The sequence below is a fragment of the Physeter macrocephalus genome, unplaced genomic scaffold (genome assembly GCF_002837175.3).
Source record: "Physeter macrocephalus isolate SW-GA unplaced genomic scaffold, ASM283717v5 random_17, whole genome shotgun sequence".
Taxonomy (NCBI): Eukaryota; Metazoa; Chordata; class Mammalia; order Artiodactyla; family Physeteridae; genus Physeter; species Physeter macrocephalus.
Window position 1 is genome coordinate 47,112 of NW_021145302.1, and position 17,073 is coordinate 64,184.

The following is a 17,073-nucleotide window of genomic DNA, read 5'->3' on the forward strand; positions in this document are numbered from 1 at the left end:
CCCCCGCTCGCCCCAACTAGAGAAAGCCCGCGTGCAGCAACGAAGACCCAACGCAGCCAAAAATAAAGAAAAAATAAATTTATTAAAAAAAAAACCGAAAAGATCCCAAATGTCGCATGGTGAGGCCAAAAATTAAAGAATAAATAAAAAGAAGAAAGAATTAACACACACAAACACAAAAAAGAGAATTAATGAATCCAGACAAAGAATATATGGGCAGGCATTATACTATTCTTTTTTTTTTCCTGCAGTTTTGCAATTTTGAAGGGAAAGAAACCAAGAGAATGACACACATAAAATTCAGCATATTTGTTCTGGGGAGACAGGCAGACAGGATGAGGGAGAGCACGTAGGTGGATGTACGTTATTGGTTCTGTTCTGATTCTTAGACGGGTGGCGGGTTCATGGGCGTTCACCATAGTATTTATTAACGAGTGAGCAAACAAATATGTGGGAATACGAATGAAAGAATAAAAATAAATGAATGCTAAATGCAATGTGGTATCCTGGATTGGATTCTGGAATGTGAAAACGACATCGGTGGAAAAACTGAAGAAATCTAAATAAAGCCTACAGGCACCGATCGATGTTAATTTCTTAGGTTTGACAAATGGACCACGGTTATGCAAGATGTTAACATCCTACATGGGTCAGACGGTATTTGGGAACTCTGTGCTATCTTTGCAACTTTTTGTAAATTAAAAATCACTTCAAAATAAAAAGTTACAACCCTCAGGCAATTGATCGATTGATGGTTACATGCAGGGATTAATGGCAGAGTAGGTTATGAGCCAGGGATCATGACGGATCTGATCAGTGCATGGGGTTCTCTGGGGAGGGGGACAGGGGAGGGAAGAAAGCAAGCCTTCTCCCCCAGAGTTCCCTCGAGCTGGGCTCTGTGCCCCCATCCATCCATCTCCCTTCCCGGGGATGAAGGTGCGTGGTGGGTGGACCACAACCTGCCTGGGCAGGTGATCCAGGTTCCTCCCTGGAGCCCAGCTGTCCGACCTTCAGCTGACCCACTGCACACAAGAGCCTGGAACAATGGCCAAGAGAGAGCTGTCTGGCTGGGGCCTCCCGCTGGGGCTCCAGGCCCTTTCACCGCCCTCCCAGCTGCCGGACACTGGGATGCAAATCCTCCCTCTGCTGATGACACGTGCCCAGCGGAGACAGCGCCTGGTGATTCACACAGGGATGCTCTTTATTCCTCATGACAAGCCTGACCTCTAGGTGTTAAGATCCCCATTTTACACATAAGGAAACCGAGGCTCAGAGGAGTCAAGGTGTCTGCTCCCAGCCACCAAGGCTGCATGGTTTGCGATGGGTGGCGCTGAGGCTCAAACCCAGGTCTCTCTGACCCCTGGGTGCTGCTTTCCCCTCCGAGAACAGCCCAGTACCTCCTCAGAGGGCTTTCTCACGAACTCTCCTGCAGCTCCATGCTCGAACCTGCAAACCTGGCTGGGCAGAGCAAGCGCCAGGTTTTCTGGTGGGGGTCCTGGGAGCAGACACGCCCATGGCCCTTCCCAAGGGAAATCGTCTCCTTCCCTCTCCTCTCCCCTTCCCTCCTCCACGGTCCCAAGGCCGAACTGTGGCCACGACTGGCCAGGTACGGAGTGCCACACACTAAGTGTGATGAGCAGGGCATCAGCTCCCAGGCTGGGCAAGGTGGACAGACAGAGGCAGCGGACCGCACAGGCGAGGGAGGGCTCTACTGCCTTACGCGGGGAGGCGGGTACCGATCCCGAGCCTCACGCTGTACAGCAAACTCTGCAGCCAACGGCCCGAGAACAGATGCTTCCTGTGGGCTGAGCGTGCAGTCTGTTTGCACGTGTTCAGGATTACAGCCCCAGCACACGCAATAACACCCGACACATCACAGGCGCTCGGTAAATAACTGTCTGAGACATTCAGCTCCTGCGTGCCAGGCACTCTTCTTAGATCTTTGCATGGCTTCCTTCACTTAACCCTTCTGACAACCTTACGAAGTTGGTCCTAGGAGTGTCTGCATCCTACAGACGAGGAGACTGAGGCACACAGAGGAAGCCACGTGCCCCGGGTTACACAGTGAGCTGGAGGGAGAGCCAGGATTCACCCCAGCCCACTGACCACCTGGCAGTACAGCCTCGCTCTCTTGTGGCTGGAGGACAGGGCAGGAGTGTCCGACTCAGTTGCTGCACACGGGGAGGGAAGAGATCTTCCTTTTGCTCCATCCGTGCTGCTGTTTCTTCTCACTCTCTCTGCACCCGCAACCCCCAAACCCACATTTCCCCCTGCTTCCTCGAGCACCTTTGATTCTGCACATCCCGGGCCGGCTTCTCCAGGTCCCCTCAAACCTGTCTCTCCTCCCTTCTCGTGGGTCCAACCTCCCACACGGTCGCTCAGGAGAGAAACCTCGGCTGAGTAGTGGCTCCCAAAGCTGTCCACGCCCTAATCCCTGGAGCCTGTGACTATGTTTCTTTACATGGCAGAAGGGACTTTGCTGGTGTGACTAAGTTAAGGATCTTGAGGTGGCTAGATTATCCTGGGTTATTTGAGTGGACCCTAAATGTAATCACAAGGGTCCTTGTAAGGAGGCAAGGTCAAAAGCAGAGGGAGAGGGGACAACAGAGTTTGGACGGATGCGCTTTGAAGATGCAGGAGGGGCTGCAAGCCAAGGAATGCAGGCGGCCTCTGGAAGATGGAAAAGACAAGGAAACAGATTCTCCCTCGGAGCCTTGGGAAGGAACCCGCTCTGCGGACACCGTGACTAGCCCTGTGGGACTCATTTCGGACTTCTTAGCTCTACAACTGTAAGGAGATAAACCTGTGCTGCTTTCAGCCACCGAGTGGGTAATTTGTTACAGCAGCCAACGAAACCCCTCTGTGCCCCCTTGTCTCCATCCAAAAATCCAGGTGGGTCTTCTCACCTGCCCTCCCCGAATTCATCCTCTGCTCTGCAAGCCACTCAGATTTTTCTGAACAGTCTATCCGACCATGTCCTTCCCTCGCTTTAAACTCGCCGAGGGCTCTCTGTTGTCTGTGGGGCAAATCCATCCTCCTTTCCCTGGCGAAGGAGATCCTCTGCTGGTACCAGTGAAGTTGTTTTCACCCAGCCCTGCCACTCTCCAGGTTCCCACCCAAGAGGGCGTGCAGAACCTGCTGTTTCATGGAACAGACAGTAGAAACCCGGGGCTCCCCTACTTCGTGCAGCGGAGGGGAAACCTTCTCCCGCTTGCCTCGGGTGGCATCTATAATCCTGCACAGTGGGCCTGGGGCCTGCTGAGAAGCCATCGCTGCTCAGGGCCTGACCCCTGACATCCCTGCAAGATGCTCAGCCGCGTCTCTGGGCCGTGGGAGCCTCACGGCCACAAGGGGAGAAGGGCCTCCCCCAGGGAGAACGGGGTTCTTCCACTCAGCCCCAGGACACCACCCACTCCCGGCCCCTCCCGGTGTTTTCCTTACCCACAAAGGCTGAAGGCACCAGGGCCCTGGCCCTCTGACTCCACTCCCAATGATCTCATTCTGTTAGGGCTTTAAATACCAGCAATATGCTTGTGATTCCGCAAATTATACCTCAAGCCTGGACCACTCCCTGGACACGCCCCCTGCCCCCACTCTACATGGAACAGCGCCTGGGTAATACCCCAGCCTTCACATGCCACAAACATGCCTGAGAGTCCCCCCGCCGCCCCCCGGCCAGCTCCTCCTGCATCTTCCTCATCTCAGCTACCTACCCGCACCTCCATCCTTCCAGAAGCTCAGCCCAAATCCCTGAGGTCAAACTCAACTCCTCTCTCTCTCACAGCCCACATCAGCAAACTGTTGGCTTCCGCTACAAACTCTGCCCAGAGTCCAGGACTTACCACCACGGCTGCCACCACTGGGCCTCACCTGCTTTGCCAGGACCAACTCCCTACATCGTCCCCTGCTGCCACCCTGTGTGTCCTCACCCAGCAGCCAGAAGGATGCTGTTAGATCCTAAACTGTATTGTCTCTCCTCTGCTCAGAAGCCTGCCCTGGCTCCCAGCCCACTCGGAACAAGGGTCAGCAGCCTGATCCATCGTCCACAATCGGCCTTCTCTCCCATTTCCATCTCATCTCCTACCAGGTCCTCCACCGGACCTGGCCTCCCACCCTGGCAGGGGACCTCAGGGCCTTTGCAGTCTGAACTCGGCCTGCCAGGCTCTTCTCTATGCCCTCCTGGCTCACTACTGCCGCCTTCAGGCCTCTGCTCACCAGCCTTCCCTGGCCACCCCACATCTCGCGTCGTGACTTCTCAGCACCCACACCTGGTACTTTACCCTTCGCACATGGTCTGTTCTCTGCATCCACACCAGAACGTAAGTTCCACGAGAGGCAGGGTTCTCTTTAATTGGTGTTGATCAAAAGCTACTTACGCCCAGCCCAGTGCCCGGCCCAGAAGACACCTCGGAACCATTCACAGACTAAGTACCTGGTCCTGAGCTCCCAAACCTGCAGGGGTCCCTCCGCAGGCTGTGCTGTCCTGTCCCCATCCCCACCTCCCACCACGAGGTCTCTTTTGCCACCAGACCCTCCCCCACCCCACCCCACCCCACCCCACCCGAGGTTGGAAAGATCCAGTCCACCCAGTAAGCCACGTGCGCTGAGCCATCCTTCGTGCCCCACCCCCCAGGCCTCCACTTGCGTGGCTCAAAGACACATTTATCAGCCAGCGAGAGAGCTTCTGTTCCGCACACAGTGCCTGGTGACCCTGAGAGCTGATCTCATTCCAGCCTAAATAAAGGCGTTAGTTGTTCCTGTCGGCTTGGGTGGTCCCAGCTGGGGAACTAGATTCGGTGAGGTTTTCTGGAATGTTGCAGAAGAGCCTGAAGCCCCCCACTGCTCGCTCCTGGGGCCTGAGGAGCCCCCTGTCTAACAGCCGCTGGGAACCTTGGGGTACCCTTCCCCCACCTGGCAGAGCTGAGGGAGGGCAGGGCTGACACCACTGACCAGCCCAGGGGCAGACTGGGGCGGCCACGACCCAGATGGAAAGGGCGGGGCCTCCCCTCCTGCAGGAAAGGAGGCAGCCAGCCAATTCTGGGCCTGGCAGCCGGGGGCGTCTGCCCACAAAGGCCTCCAGGCCCCACCCAGCAGATGCCAGCTCTTCCCGGGAAAGCAGAAGTGAGATCATTACTGGAGCCTAATTAACAAAGAAAAGCAGAGATAATGAAGTGGAGAAACATGTGGCTGGCACTGGAAGTGTGACATCTTTAGAAACTTGAGAAAGGAGGGTTTTATTTTGAGCTCTTACGAGTTGGAAGGGTGGAGGGGGTGGCGTAGGGAAGAGAGGGAGGCAGGGGTGCGTGACAAGGGTCGGCGGCGGGGGGGGGGGGGGTGTGTGTGTACCATGAAGGCTGTCCCTGCTCCATGTGACCTCGAGGCCCAGAGATAGCAAGTTAACTTATCCAGGGTCACAGACAGTAAGTTAACTCATCCAAGGTCACCCAGCTCCCGAGGGCCCAGCAGCGGACTTGTTCCTGCTCCTATTCAGTCCTTCTCCCCACCCCCAAATGCCCTCTGCTGAGGTCAATCCCAGGCCCAGCTCAGGTCCCCTTCTCCGGGAAGCCCACTCCTCCCAGCACCCGGTGAGTGACAGGAGACCCCGCAGAGACCTAGCAGAGGCCCCAATGGGGACAATGACGAGAGGTGCCATTTGGGGCTGGAGCCGTTCCCTCCCCGCAAATGGGATCACAGCCCTCCCCTCCGCAGGCCCTTCACCCACAGCTGAGCTTCTCAAACTGGGCCTCAGGCAACGCTGGGGGTGGGAAGTGTGTCAAGTGGGGAGATCTATTTTCTCAGCAGAATGTAATCTGACATAGTTCCTCGAATGAAAACTCAAGTGGAGACTCTCTGGAACGGGGGCTTCCTAGGTAAAGCTGGGGCCCGGCAGAGCTTCGGCCCTGTCCCGCGGGTGTGCTCGGGCTCCGGCCTCGGGGACGTCAGCGGAAGAGCTTGCCAAGGCCGGGTCTGCAGGGTCCAGTCCACGCTGCAAAGCCAGGCCTTCCAGGCCCTCCACGCTCCGGCCTGGCCGGCCTCTCCGCCTTACCCCTCCCGCGCACGACGGGCCATTTATTCCTCCTTTCCTTGCCCTGCTGGGGCACCCCGGGGCAGCCCCCGTGTGACTCTACCCACCTTGCAAAGAGGGAAAGCGAGGCCCAGGCAGGCAAACCGGACTTGCTGCTGGAGTCACACAGGAAGTCGGCAGCTCTGCTCTGTCTGTGGGGCCCGGAGGCCCCTGGCTCCGGGGGTGGGCGGGCTTGCTGCTCACCAGGGAGCTCCCCCAAGCTGGCAGGGAGGGCTGAGCTGCTGGGGTCCAAAGAACCAAACCAAAAGGAGAGGAAGCTGGAAGCCTGTGTTTGGCCAGAGGGAAGCTGGGGCAGGGCAGCTGTGGGGAAGCCTGGAGCCGGGCAGCAGAGGGAAGTGAGTTGGTGGGTGGGGAGACCCCTCTGTCTGCGCCCTCCCTGGTTCTAAAGGGCTGGGGCTCCGGGCAGACAGGCACGGGATGCACAACCCAAAGGTAGCTGCAGCGGGCAAAGCCCCTCCCGCCTCTCCTGCAGTGCCTCCAGGTGAGTGGCTGCTTGGATGCCTCCAGTCATGGGGAACTCACTACCTAACAAGGCTTTTTGTTTTTTTTTAAAGCCGCTGCTATTCGAGAACCTTTCGAGAATGTTCACTTCCTTGATCTCTCTGGTGTTGCCTAGGACTCTGCTCTCGTGGGAGATTTGCAAACAGCTGCCTGACTCAGCGCTTCTTACCCGCAAATCCCTCCACCTCCTTTCCTGGGGCTCCACCTCCTCTGTTCCTTCACAGGCTCCTCTCCCTCAAGGTCTCTTGGAGGTCGGTGTGCTCCCGGCTCTGCCCTGGGCCTTCTCTGCTGGCTCCACGCTCACCCAGGCCAGCCCCAGCGCCGCCCTGCAGGCTCTCAGCACCACGACTGCTCCTGGATGTCCCACAGGCCTGCAGACCCCGCCTTGGGGATGGACACCACCGTCACCCTTCTGGAACCTTCTGCCCTCTCTTCCTCCTCACGCCCCACTGCCACCTCTAGATCCTAACCCCACCCATCTCTGGGTCCCACAGCCCACGCTGCTCCAGTTTTGCCTTCTCCCATCCACCTTGGTAGGTGGAAGTGTGGTTACCATGGTAATCGTTAAGACAATACAAATCCAACCCTATCATTTCCTTGACTGAAAAAGCCTCCAATGCCACCAGAGAAAGCTTGAGTGCCCAGCGTTTAGGTCAAGGCCGCGCATGATTCGGCCTTATTCTTCGGCTGCGACCTTCCCCCCACTGCCCAACCAGCCCAGGCTCCAGAACGGCACGGCCCTGGGTATGACTTCAGCCCTGTGTTACCTACGTGACTGCTTCCTTCAGCCTCAGTGTGCTCAGCTGCAAAATGGGAATGAAAACAGCATCTACCTCGCAGGCTTGCTGTGAAGACCCCACGAGGCTCTGGGGGAAAGGCCTAGGGCCTGGCACGCCGTGGGCACTCAGCAGGGGTTGGACATGGATGGTCATTTCAGGGCTCCCCACCTCGGCAAGTGCTGACTCTCAGCCTGGAATACCCCCATCCCCCGGGAGGAACGTCAGCTCCCTGGGAAGCTCTCCCAGACCCCCAGATGCGCGCGCGGCCTGCCTGCGGGGAGCTGGTTCTCCTGGGCGAGGGGGAGGACTGGTCTTTGCCTGCGGGTGGCACTGAACTTGCACGGGGCTCAGGACACCCACACCGCTGCCGTCCGTCCTGTTTCCTAGGGATCAACGTGCGTGCGGGCAGACACGCCTTCCAAGCCCCTGGCCCTCCATCTCGACCTCCTCTCCTCTTTCCAGTCACGTCTAAAGCCCCTGGTCATTAACACTGGTGGCCCCTCCACGGTGTCCGGGTCATACTTCCTTCTGAGACTGTCCCTTCCCATCTTTCTAGCCCTCCCCCTAGGACCCTGCCTCCAACCCTTCCCCTGCCCCCCTGTGTGCAGAGGGGTTCTGGCAGTGCTCTCAGCACCCCCTTCCCCGCCTCCTGTTCTCAGGGGGACGTCCCTCCTCGGCTCCCTCCCCCCCCCCCCGCTGCCATATCATCCATTTCTCTAAAATCACACTGTCACTATTCAACCTCCAAACCCCTCTCCTCATCCCATTTCACCCTGCAGCTCCCACCCCACCTCTCCTCTGTCCCCAAAGGGCCATCATCTGCAGCTGATGAGTTCATTTCTTTTCTCTTGTTCTCCCCTGAGCCCACAATTCCACGGGACGTCCCTCCTCGGCTCCCTCTCCCCCCCCGCCCGCTGCCATATCATCCATTTCTCTAAAATCACACTGTCACTATTCAACCTCCAAACCCCTCTCCTCATCCCATTTCACCCTGCAGCTCCCACCCCACCTCTCCTCTGTCCCCAAAGGGCCATCATCTGCAGCTGATGAGTTCATTTCTTTTCTCTTGTTCTCCCCTGAGCCCACAATTCCACTCAGGTCCTCTCGCCTCCCTGAAACTGCTCTTTTCTCTTTTTCTTCAATAAATGTATTTATTTTATTTATTTATTTTTGGCTGCGTTGGGTGTTCGTGGCTGTGCGCGGGCTTTCTCTAGTTGCGACGAGGGGGCTACTCTTCGTTGCGATGCACGGGCTTATTGCGGTGGCTTCTCTTGTTGCGGAGCACGGGCTCTAGGCGCGCGGCCTTCAGTAGTTGTGGCACGCGGGCTCAGCTGTTGTGGCTCGCGGGCTCTAGAGAGCAGGCTCCGTAGTCGTGGCGCACAGGCTTAGTTGCTCTGCGGCATGTGGGATCTTCCCGGACCAGGGCTTGAACCCGTGTCCCCTGCGTTGGCAGGCGGATTCTTAACCACTGCGCCACCAGGGAAGCCCCCGAAACTGCTCTTGACTGTGCCATCCCTGGACCTCTGGGCTGCTCCATCCCACAGTCCCATCTCAGGTCTGAACCTGACCTTGCAGCAGCACTGGGCCCAGGTGATCACTCTCCTTCAACAGTTTCTCACTCAGCTTCCAGGACATCACACCCTCTGGGGGTTCACTTGTCTCTCCTCAGCTCTAAATGCTGGAGGGCCCCAGGGTTCATCCTTGGAGGACCCCTTCTGACTATCCATGCTGAACCCCACTGTGATCCAGTTTCATGACTAAAATGCATGAAATACAGAATGGCTCCCGACTGCATGTCTCCAGGGGGACTCTCTCTGTAGTCAAATGTTCTATCCCTAAGCCATACCCCTCAGTGGGGCTCTCTCTGATTTGCAGATACAACTGCCTTCCCAACCTGTCCACTTGCGTGTCAAATTTGCCCACCACTCATATCCTCACCTCCCTTTCCCTCTCCAGCTGCTTGGGACAAAATCTTCATGCTATCCTGTTTTGCTTTGGGTTTTTTTGTTGCCACACCGTGTGGCTTGCGGGATCTTAGTTCCCCGACCAGGGATCAAACCCATGTCCCCTGCAGTGGAAGCGTGCAGTCCTAACCACTGGGCCACCAGGGAAGTCCCTTGATGCCATCCTTGATCTCTCTCTTTCCCCCTCCCCACATTCACTCTCAGCAATCCTGTTGGCCCTACTTTCAAAATATGTCCAGGGCCCCAGGGCCTTTGCACTGACAACTCTTCTCCCTGGATGTCTCGACCTAGATTTCTTTCTTTCTTTTTTTTTTTTTTAACATTTATTTATTTATTATTTATTGAGTTAGTTAATTTATTTCTGGCTGCACTGGGTCTTAGTTGCGGCACGCGGGATCTTCATTGAGGCACAAGGGACCTTTCATTGCGGCACGGGCTCTTCGTTGTGGTGTGCGGGCTTCTCTCTAGTCGTGGCGTGTGGGTTTTCTCTTCTCTAGTTGTGGCGTGTGGGCTCCAGGACACGTGGGCTCTGTAGTTTGTGGCACGGGGGCTCTAGTTGAGGTGCGCGAGCTCAGTAGTTGTGGCACGCAGGCTTAGTTGCCCCACGACATGTGGGATCTTAGTTCCTTGACCATCGACCTAGATTTCTACATGGCTTATACCGTCTTCATTCAGGCCTTAACTTCTGGTGGCCTCTCTAAAATTGTGCTCTTGACAGTCCTATCTTTTGTGTTTGTCTCCATGGCATTTGTCACTATTGAATATGATACTATTTGCTCTTATTTACCTGTCTCCCCTATTAGAATATAAGCACCACGGGGGGGTAGAGATTTTTTTCTATTTTGTATTCCCAGATCTTGCTTGGCGTACAACAGGCATTCAATAATCTTTTTATTGTTGTTGTGCAAATAAATGAACTCAGGATTATGAGCCTTAAGGGTTAGACAGGCAGGACTAATGTTATAGATGCTGATAGCCAGAAGGGGGCAGCAAAGACCTACCCGGTGTGGATGAAACGTCGGGGGTGGGGAAAGCCTGGGCACATGCTGTGTGACCTCCAGCGAGTTCCTTAACCTCTCTGAGCCTGTTTCTTCCTGTAGGACTGGTTATTGGGGGAGATCAAATGTGCTGGTATGGGAAGGCTTGGTAATCAGCAAATCATCAGCATGATGTGGATGTTAGGTATCCACAGTGTGAGAAGTTGCCCCAACGTCCACTCTTGGGGGACAGGGCTGTTATACAACTATGATGCACCCTGATGACAGACCACTGTAAAGTGTTTTAAAGACATGGGAAAACGCTTATGCTTAAGCGTGTGTGTATGTAAATTTATGGAAAGGACGAGCTATACAATTAATAAGCTTGGGGAAAAATCTGGAAAAAATGTATCATCATAAAAATAAACAGCCCTCTGGGCAGTGAGATCTCCATATTTTCCAGATTTCCACCATGGGTATGTATTCGTGTTTCCCGACCTATTAGAATGTTCTACAGCTGTTGCTACACCAGCCACCTGGGCGGAGGGCCTCTCCTTCCTTAGTCACCCCTGATCTTTCCCAACATATCACGAACAGCCCCCTTTGCTGTCCTGGGTTTGCACAGCCTCGGGCCCCTCTGGGTCTGGGGAGAGACCCACCTTGACTTGGTGCTGCTGAGGGCAGAGACTGTCCCCAGCCACCTGCCTCTCTGGCCCCTGGCCCAGTGTCCCTAATTTAACTCAGTGCTGCTGCAGGCAGGTGGCCAGGTGGCAAGGAGCTTCCAGTGGTGTGCACCTCGCCCAGGCCTCACTCACTCAGGCCCCTGGGATTGAGCCTGGTTTAGTCAGACACCCGCTCCGTGCCCTCACTTAGGCTGTGCCCTGTGTTAGAACCACACACCCTTCTGCTCAACTCCAAGGCCCAGCTTAATGTCACCTCCTCCAGGAAGCCTTCCCGACCCCAGGAATAACAGTAACAACTGCCAACCCCATTGGCTGAGCCCTTCCTATCATAGCTGGTCCAGGGCTGAGGGCTTCACAAACATCTCTCTCAAGCATCAGCAGGGGGAAAACCGTCCTCCATGGCTCACCCACCAATGCCCACCATTCATTCATTCAGATCACCTGGGGAGGCAGATATGACCATCTCCATCTCACGGAGGAGGAAGCGGAGGCTCGGAAATGTGAAATAATGAGCCCAGAGTCACGGGGTTAGTAAGAGGCGTCTGGGGTTCAACCTGGGTCTGTCTGAGCACCAGCCTGTGCTCTCCCACGGCCCCCACACCACCTCGGCCCCCAGTCCCAAAGCACATCATCTGCCACCCCTCCACGCGCACAGGTATAGCCTACCTTTCTCCAGGCTATGGCACCTGCCAGCGTTCCGCCTTCCCCAGAGACCTGACCTCCTGCTCCAATTCACCTCGGAACCCCAGGAGCTGGCCCGCGTCAGGCTTCAGCGACTGCCTAATGGACAGTTTGGGAACAGCCCTTTCTGGGGCAGGAACAGCACCCAGCGACCTCTGGTGAACCCTCGGAGGCCCCTGTGAGTCTGGACACCTTCCCGGTCCAGCGTGACAAATGGCTTTAGGAAGCACACAGCTGGCCTGCCAGCCCATCTGCCCCGGTCCCTCCAGGCTGACACCCGGCCCAGAGCGCCAATGCCTGGAAAGGCTCTGGCAGTTCCACCCCTGAGGCCTGGGGCCAGGGCCAGGTGCCTATCTCTTCTTCTAGGCAGGCTGCCACCCTCTCCCATACCACGTGGGCAGAGAAAGCATTTCCAAGGGCCCTGTCTGCACACAGAGGGGCCACAGGGAAGGCCGATGGGTGGGCGGGAAGACTGGCACAGAGAAATGGGGGGCAGATGGCCACCTTGGGGTGATGGCTGAGATTCAAGAACAGGAAGATGAGCTGTCGAGCCCCCCTTGCTGGAGGGCGAGCCGTGGTCAGTGGAAGAGGTCACCGCCCCAGAAGGGGGCGATGGCTGCTGGCTGCCTCTCCGCCCCGCAGTGTTTCTCCCCAAAGCCCGACACTCCGCTATTCGGTGGCTGCTCTGAATTACGTGCCGCCCGCCTGGCATCAGTGGGCCTCCCTGACGGAGCAGGGAGCCAGGTGTGGAACCAACGCTTCCTCCACTACGGGTTGGGCGTCCCAGGCAAGTCACTGAAGTTCCCTTGGCCTCAGTTTCTTCATCCGTAAAAAGGGGACAAAAAAAGGTGATACGCAAAGTGCTGAACTCACAGCCCAGCATATCACGTGTATTTCTTGCTTTTCAAACTCGTTAAAATATGTGCATACCCCTGGAGCAGCTATATTTTCAGGCCTCCACGGGGCCCTTCCTTCCGGGTAGGAGGGGCCGGGGATCACAGGGTGTGCAGGGGGAGGCCGACGGACTGCCTCGCCGTGTTTCTCCTCTCCATCAGCAGAGAGGTAGGCCCGGCCACCCTTCCTCTGCCGCTCATGGGAAGAGGAAGGATGGACACTGCCCGGCTCTGACACCAACTTGGGCAGAAAGTGAAGTCGGGACGGGCAGTGGCTTGAAGCTGACTCAGTGGCACAGGGCTGACAGGGTCACGGGGCCCCTGCTGCGGGGCAGGCGAGCGGACCACAGGCTGCCCACCACGGTCTTGGAGCAAGGCAGGTCCACAGAGGGCTGAGTGGCCTGTCACAGAGCAGGGATGGGCCAGGGGCCCCAGGTGGCCCCAGGGAACGTGTGTCCTGCCCCCCATGGCCGATGAGAAGAGGGTCCCCGGGCCTGTGATGTTCTCATGAGTACCTGAGCCCCTGTACCCTTGTTCTGTCCTGCAGCCCCCAGAAGCACAGGCCTACCTCTCCACTGGGGCGAAGTGCTCCAGATCACGGGCCTAGAGGCCGGCCAGGCCCCTTGCTAGCCGTGTGACGTGGGCACATTGCTGAAACGCGAGCCTCGGTTTCCCCCTGAAGGTCAGGCTCTGGCGCCAACCTCACAGGTGTGAGGAGTAAACGAGATGCCTCCTCTGTCTGTAACCACGGTACCCAGACCACCGCCCAGCCCGAGGAGGAAGGACCTCCGGAAACATGTGTAAAATGGACCCACGTGAAGCGGTCAGCACAGGGTCTGACACCCAGTAATCTCTTGGCAAGGTCTCCGCCGGGGCCACCACGGCTGTGTTTTGCTGCTCTTACCTTCATCATCTCTACCTTACTAACATCATCCGACGGCTTTCACACCTCTGAGAGTTCTGGAAAAACACCTTGGGCGTAGGCCTTGGACCCCTGCTGCTTCCCCAGCTGACCACCTGCCTCTCCTCCCTCCCTCTCCTCCTGGCCCTCCACGTCCTGCTCTCCCCTGAGGCCCCACGAGAGCCTTCCTCTCCAGGAAACCCTCCCAAGCACCCCTTCCTCGGCTCCTCCTCCTGGGGGGTCCCTGCAGCCCGATGGCAGCTGCCACATTGCTACACCCCTCAGTGAGTCTGGCCCCCCTCCAGGTCGCCCCTTCCCCAGAAGCCCACCAAGCCAGGCCTGGGCGCAGGGAGCGAACAGCTATAGGTGGCAGGGTCAGGGCGCACGGAGGTGGGTGAGGAGTGAAGTGGATGTGACCGCGACTGTGAAATTGGATTCCTGTCCTGCAGGCTTTCTCTGTTCCCAGCGCAGCCTCCCCAAGGGCCCAGGGCTGCCAGTGACCCCCAGCGGGAGGAGGGGAGAGGCGGCAGAGCTCCTCCCCATCTCTCCACACGCAGGCTCTGGGGTCTGCGTATGCAGCGGCCTCCTTGGAGGCCCGGCCAACCCTGAGTGCTGACCAGGTGGTCATGTCACCCCCCGCAGGGACAGCCCCTGCTCATTCAAGGTTTGGGAGAGCCAGGACATAGCCTGGGGGGATGGGGGTGGGGGGGTGGATGCCTTGAAATGGGGCCAGGAGAGGCATTTTACGAAGCACCCACATCCCACCGCCAAGCTCGCAGGTTCCCCTGCAGACACCCCTCCCTCTGAGGTTAGGAACCCACCCCCATCAACCTCATCTGCTCACCAAGGCCCCTGCATTAAGGAAAGTGGGGGGCACTGACCCGGCCAGGCCCCCCCCCCTGAACCCCCATCCCAGGCTTAGAAATCACCAGTGCCACCCCACCACCCCTTTCTCTGTCCCAGGGGCCAGGTTCCAGCTTGGCCTTCCTCCTCCCTGCTGGGGCCAGAGCCCAGGGAGGCGGGACAACAGAAGGGCGGGGGGTCCCGCTCCAGGGCCCTGGAACCGGTGCCCCACGGTGAGCTCCACTCCGGCCTCTGGCCCCCAGCACCATGGCCCACCCCCGTGCCAAGTGGCCCCCCACAGGCAGCGCCTCTTACCAGGCTTTGGGATGAGTCCTTGAAAAGGCCTGGAAGAGAAACAGAGATGGGGGTGTCAGGGGAGGGTCTGGGAGCTTGTGAGGAATGCGTGGGACCCACCCCAGACCTGCTGAAGCAGAATCTGCATTTTAACAAGATGCCCGGTGCTTCGTGCGCACGGGACCCTGGGGACCCTGGGACGCTGCGGCAGGGCCGCTGTGCACCAGGCCAAGCAGGGTCTCCCGCTGGCTCTGCCCTGCTGGCACCACCCAGCTAGCTCTGTGGCCTGGGGCAAATCACTTGTCTCAGTTTCCTCTGTTCTGACATGGGCCAAACGCCTCTTCCAGGGGATCAGGAAGGAGTGCAGTGAACAGGGGCCGCAGCAGGTAGGTGGGACCCATGAAGGCTGCCCCCGCTATGGTGGCTGGGGGACAGGGGAGCTAGACTCACCTCTGTGGGGCTCCCTGCACCCTGGCTGGCCTGCAGTCCCCCTTCCTCCAACCCCCAGGACCCCGGGTGGTGCTGGAAGAGCTGCCTTGTCCATGGAGGGCAGGTCTACCCGAAGGAAAGCCCAAGGGTCTGTGTTGCGAGCCCCCTCCCGTGGTAGCCTCGCCTCCTCTCTGTCCCCCTTCCCCTGAGTACCTGGTGACGGTGAACTTGATCTTGTCAGCCACCGCAAGGATCCTCTCCAGGTTCTGGGAGCCAAAGGTGCAGGGCTTTCGGAAAGGGATCCCGGGGGGCAGCCCCTCGATGATCACCGAGCCGGGGTTACTCTTGATTCTCTTGTAGGGGACCTGGACCGGGTACTTGATGCCCAAGGCTTCCCCTGCGGATGAGAGGGACAGAGGACGTGTTGTCAGGCGCCAGAGGTGGGGCTGGCGGGTTGTCGGCAGCCAGCGGATGCTCCATGCACGAGCGTGATACACCCCGTGCACGGTGGGGTATGGTGGGGGGCCGTCGAGTAGCACTGCAGAAAGGCACAGTCAGCGAGGGACTGGGAGGCAGGGGCCCTAGGGGGTCGGGGGTGTGGGTGTGTGACCAGGGCAGGCTGAGCAGTGGCCAGGGGACGTGTGGCTATGGCTGCTGGGAGAGGGCAGGGGCTAACGTCAGAGGCCTCGCAGCTTGAGAATCTGAAAGCCGTCTCAAGGACGGTACCTCGTGGGCACAGCTGGCCCTTCCGTACAACGCCTGATCCGCCATGAGCCCCACAGGCTCTGCCTCACCCTGGCTCAGGATCAGCCTGGCCTAAAAGGGCAGATCGCATCTCGGAGCAGGGAGGCCAGCCAGGGTGCGGCTCAGACCTCAGGGCTCTCTTTCCGCATCTGGGGCTCAGCCTCATTCCTGTCGCCAATCCCCTCTGCAGGGGGCTGTGGCATGGCCATCCCAGGGACTGCGCTTTGTCTCACAGCCTGGGATTGGTCCTGAATCCACCGCTGATCCACTCTGGGCCAAGGCCTGCTGCCTGCTGTCAGGCTGATGTGAACGTCCATGGCTCTCTGACTTAGGTGGGGTGCACCATGGGAGTCCCCTCCTGGACGGAGGGCTGGACACTCCTCAGTGTCACAGGATGCCCCTTTTCAAAGATGTGCTGCAGAAATCTCTGCACGTCTTTGCACTAGGAGAAGTAGCTGAACTTTTTCTGGGCAATAAACTAATTTTTATCTCGTGGCCACTGGGAATGGTATAACTGGCCTCATTTCCCTTTTTGCTCTGGCTCCTAGGAAACTCAGAGCTTGATGCATGCCCTGCATCTAGCAAGTACAGAATGGCTGAGTCTTCATGTCACCCCTGGCTTCGTGCCATTGCTTCAGCTTGTTTGCTTGGCTTTATTTAATTGAGATGTAATTCACATACCATAACATTTACCGCCTTAAACAATCCAGTGGTGTTTAGCGTCCTCAGGAGGTTGTGAAATCATCACCACTATCTAACTCCAGAGCGTTTTCATCACCCCAAAGAGAAACCCTATCCCCATTAGCAGTCACACCTCACTCCTTCCCTCTGTGCCCTGGCAACCAAACTAATCCACTTTCTGTTTCTATGGATTTCCAGCCTGTTTTAAATTCTTTATCCTGACTTTGCTGCAGACAGAAATGTACTTATACCCATAATCCATGAATGGGAACACTGCCGTCTCTACTTCCTCACTCCTTGCCCCCAAAAGGGCTCTAGCTAAAATGATCGACGGCCTCTGTGTTCCCCAACCCAGAAGATATTTGCTCTCTTTTGGCAGAATCCAACACAGATGACCACTCTCCCCTCCTTGAAGCCCTGGTCCTCGGTGCCTCACTTTCTTGGTTTCCCCTTTCTGGCCACTCCTCCCCCTCCTGGACTTGACCTCTAAACACAGGGCTCCTTGGCTTCCTGCATGGGTCCTCTTTCTGCTCTCTTTGCACCCCTAGGGGTGTCTCCTCTGCTCCCATGGTCTAATTTTTGCATCCAAATCAGACACCTCTCCTGAACAGCAGGCTT

General features: G+C 57.4%; 1 protein-coding gene across 12 annotated transcripts in view; it reads right to left on the minus strand.

Moving 5' to 3' along the window:
* Window positions 1-17,073, minus strand: part of GTF2IRD1 (GTF2I repeat domain containing 1) — a 114,313-nt gene that overhangs the window by 18,499 nt on the left and 78,741 nt on the right. For 9 of the 12 annotated variants that reach the window (XM_028483283.2, XM_028483278.2, XM_028483282.2 and 6 more), the window contains 3 exons: window positions 15,244-15,427; window positions 14,623-14,651; window positions 11,759-12,489 (listed from right to left, as the gene is read on the minus strand). In XM_028483283.2, coding sequence (XP_028339084.1) covers window positions 11,759-12,489; window positions 14,623-14,651; window positions 15,244-15,427 — 944 coding nt within the window. Of the gene's footprint in view, window positions 1-11,758; window positions 12,490-14,622; window positions 14,652-15,243; window positions 15,428-17,073 lie in introns of those variants that run through there. The other 3 variants (XM_028483285.2, XM_055082106.1, XM_055082107.1) reach the window with 1 other exon arrangement.